The sequence below is a fragment of the Galeopterus variegatus genome, unplaced genomic scaffold, assembly GCF_000696425.1.
Source record: "Galeopterus variegatus unplaced genomic scaffold, G_variegatus-3.0.2 Scaffold2993, whole genome shotgun sequence".
NCBI classification, from domain to species: Eukaryota; Metazoa; Chordata; class Mammalia; order Dermoptera; family Cynocephalidae; genus Galeopterus; species Galeopterus variegatus.
This window is the reverse complement of record NW_007729104.1, coordinates 159098-162642: the sequence shown is the minus strand read 5'-3', so window position 1 is coordinate 162642 and position 3545 is coordinate 159098. Positions and strand designations below refer to the sequence as shown.

Below are 3545 nucleotides of genomic sequence, written 5' to 3'. Positions count from 1 at the left end.
TAAAGACCCCCTTATTGTTTTTTTTAAAAAAAAAAAAAAAAAAAAAAAAAAAAAAAAATATATATATATATATATATATATATATATATAAAATTAAATTAAAAAATTTAAAAAGCAGTGATTTTAGAGACTATGCCCTCCACAGTCTAGCCTTTGATGCCTGTCCAGTAACCAGAGCCAGAGGGTAAGTTACCACCAAGAAACAGAGGATCTGTTGGGTTTGGATGGGATGAGAAAATGCAGAGGGGCCTTGGTGACCCTGCCTCCCTGGGACCTGGCCACCATCTTTTCTTACCTTTCTTGTCTGACAAGCTCACAGCCAGAATCTCCCAAGTGGTAATGGAGTCTTTCAAAAACACACTCATGGTCTTTGTGGAGATTCTGGATGGGGGAGAGGTTGGGGCATTAGGAGAAGACATCTAGGGCTGGCCCCTTAGCTCAGTTGGTTAGAGCCTGGTGCTGATAACACCAAGGTCAAAAGTTTGATCCTTGTACCAGCCAGCTGCCCAAAAAAAACCCCAAAACGAAGGAGAAGACATCTGGCAGGGTGGAGGGTGAAGACCTGATGCAGAGGGGCCCCAAAGGACAGGGTGGGAGGGGACTGAGGGTAAAGGCATGTATTAGGTAACCCAAGTCATTTTCCTAGGTTGCGCTGTGGGGTTCCACAGCCGTTCCAGAAAAGACAGGAGATTACAGGTGCATGGAAATTAAATATTCTGGTCTGGGGGCGTGATAAGAGCTGGCCTGGGGGTGGGTTGAATGGGGAGGTGGGGGTATCCCAGTCTTACCCATTTTTCTCTGGTTCTTTCAATTCTTCTATGGTCCACAGCCAGCTCTCTGGGAACTGGCTTCGGGAAATTATGTCTTCTTCTGGGATTATTTCCTCATCCAGATCACCTGAGGGGGTGTTAAACCTGCTTTAGAACCGACCTCCTTCCCCTGCTGCCCCTCACGTGCCATCGCTGCCCCGGAGGGAATCCTAGCAGCCGAAACACACCCAGGCTTGTGTGATTTTTCATGAGCTCCAAGCACAACATTTGTAGTTTATGACAATGTGGGTATAAAGATGAATACAATCCTCCATCTGATTTTCAAAGAAATGACAACATGGACACGGGCCTCTAAGAGGATCACTGTCCCTAGGCACCATGCCTGCTGTGCCCGACGGATCTGTCCTGAATGCCACTAGTGAGTTGAGAGCATCCCCAGACCTGGTCTGCTGAAGAGGACCAGCTTGGCACCATCGGCAAGTAAGCAAAATCAGACTGGACTCGGACTCAGCCCTGGCTGGGCTTTCCTCTAACACTACCAGAGATTTTAATTAAGCTCTCGGTCTCCATAACAACAAAGTAGGTGGAATTCCAAGGATGCGGAAATCCAACCGTACTCTCGAATAATCCATTAAAATGCCTCTGGGGTAGTAACATTCAAACCGTTCTTTGTCTGACCCCCATTAGCTAAAGAAATTACACAATGCTAGGAAAAAACATCTATGCAGATGTAAACCTATCGCAGGAGATCAGGGATTTTGTTTAATTTTCCCAGTAGCTCAGACTCTCTCTTCTTTGTAAAGAGATCACAGATTTGCTTAAAATGGGCTTATTACACAAGAGATTTCTCTTTGCTTTGCTTGGGATTTATTTGGCTTGAGATGTAAACTTTCAAGGGTGTACATGTTTTGTCTTATTCAAAACTGAGTGAACGAATGTCTCTTGTTAATTCATCGAGTTAGACACCAGCATAAATTAGTTTTCTCTGATGAAGGTGAGCTTAGAGCCCAAATTAGATCTCCCATTAGCCACTAGCATGACCAGCCCCATCATCTAGAACTGTCCCTCAGACCGTGGGTGTCCTGGGCATTGGCAGCGTCAAACTTCTGACGGCTGGGGTGAGGCTGGAATGAACCTCCCAAGTGGCAAAGGGCCGTCTCTCCTGTGAGACCAGGTCCTCCTCCTCCCGCAGACAGGACCACCCTTCTCACCCCCCACCCCCACCTGAGACTCACTCCTGGCCAGGCCCAGGGGGTTGTTGCGGGCTTGCTGCAGCCGCAGCTGGGTGATGTAGTTGCAGCAGTCCAGGAAGGCCTTCACGCACGCCTCGTTCAGGATGATGAAGCGAGCCCTGCGCTGGCATGAGAACCGCATGGGGTTCTCTCTCATGCCGTCCTCGCAGCACCTGCGCAGCTGCTTGTCCGAGTACTGACCCGCTGTGGGGGCACAGTGCCCACGTCAGACCCTCCGCCATGGGGCTTCGAAACAGGAGGGACTCAGGGCAGACCCCAGGAAGGACTTCCCCTGGGCAAGATTCAGGGTGGAAGGAGGGGGAGTGCTCCCACCTTTGTCCGTCCTCTTCTCCATGAGCTGCACGGAGCGACGTCGGCGGGCGGCTGGTTTGGGGCACTCAAGATCTGAGGGGCAGGTGGACCGAGAAGGAGATGGATAAAGCGTCTGCTCTGGGTCCTGGGTTCACTCCTCACCACAGGAGTGAGGTAGGGCCCCATTTGACAGAAGCTGGTTTGGGGCACTCAAGATCTGAGGGGCAGGTGGACCGAGAAGGAGATGGATAAAGCATCTGCTCTGGGTCCTGGGTTCACTCCTCACCACAGGAGTGAGGTAGGGCCCCATTTGACAGATGGAGAAACTGAGGCTCAGAGAGAAAGTGATTTGCTAGTCAGGGTGGAGGCAGGACTTGAACCTAGGTCCCCTCCTTCCAGAGCCCTGCTCTTAGCCTCTGGGAAGCTGAGGCACTGCCCCTCCTTGAACCAGCCCCTGGCCACATCCTCACCTGTCCTCTGGGGGGTCTCCAGGTTTTTGTTGGTCTTGAAGACCAGACCTGCATCCATGAAGACGCCAGCATAGTCCTTTCCACTGCCGGGGGTGCAGGCGATGTCTGCCTTCTCCACCACGTCCCAGATCTGCCAGACAGGGGTGGGGGTGACAAGGAAGGGGTGAGGCCAGCCCAGCAGTACCCCCTCCAGTTCACCAACACATCCACTTGCGTGTCTCTTCCTAAGACCACCCATCCCTGTCCTCGTCTCCACCCACACATCCCCCACGCAATGACTACTCCCATACCCCCCTTTCACCTCCACCCATCCCTTCCCCGAGCGCACCCCGATCCCCACCACAACTCCACCCCATTCTCAACCCTATCCGTCACCCTACTCTCCACCCCTCTCCAACCGGCTTTACCGCCATTCCCAGACCCGTTCTCACCCCACCCTACTCCAGCCCATCATCGTTTGCAACCCTGTCCCAATCCCATTCCTAATCCTATCTCCATTCCCCCTCCAATCCCATTTTCATTCATCCTGATTCTCAAACCCGGGCCAGCTCCACCTCTGTCCCCCTTCCCAGCCCCGAGCCTCCTGCACTGGACGGCTCCAGAGTACACAGTTGGACTTGTCTCCCACGGCCACGGCCGCCATGAAACTGCCCCTTCTCATGACTATTTCTAACCTGGACCCTTGTGCAGCCACCTTCCTATGTCCAAGCCATCCCTGTCAATGTCTGTTCCAATCTCAACTCTCAACCCACACCTAACCT

General features: G+C 52.0%; 1 protein-coding gene across 1 annotated transcript in view; it reads right to left on the bottom strand.

Annotated features, from left to right (window-relative positions):
• C3 (complement component 3) overlaps nt 1-3545 on the bottom strand; it is a 39880-nt gene that overhangs the window by 28398 nt on the left and 7937 nt on the right. Inside the window, exons 14-18 of the mRNA XM_008583682.1 lie at nt 2785-2914; nt 2336-2407; nt 2006-2206; nt 789-897; nt 296-381 (exon numbers count right to left, since the gene is read on the bottom strand). Coding sequence (XP_008581904.1) covers nt 296-381; nt 789-897; nt 2006-2206; nt 2336-2407; nt 2785-2914 — 598 coding nt within the window. The remainder of the gene's footprint in view (nt 1-295; nt 382-788; nt 898-2005; nt 2207-2335; nt 2408-2784; nt 2915-3545) is intronic.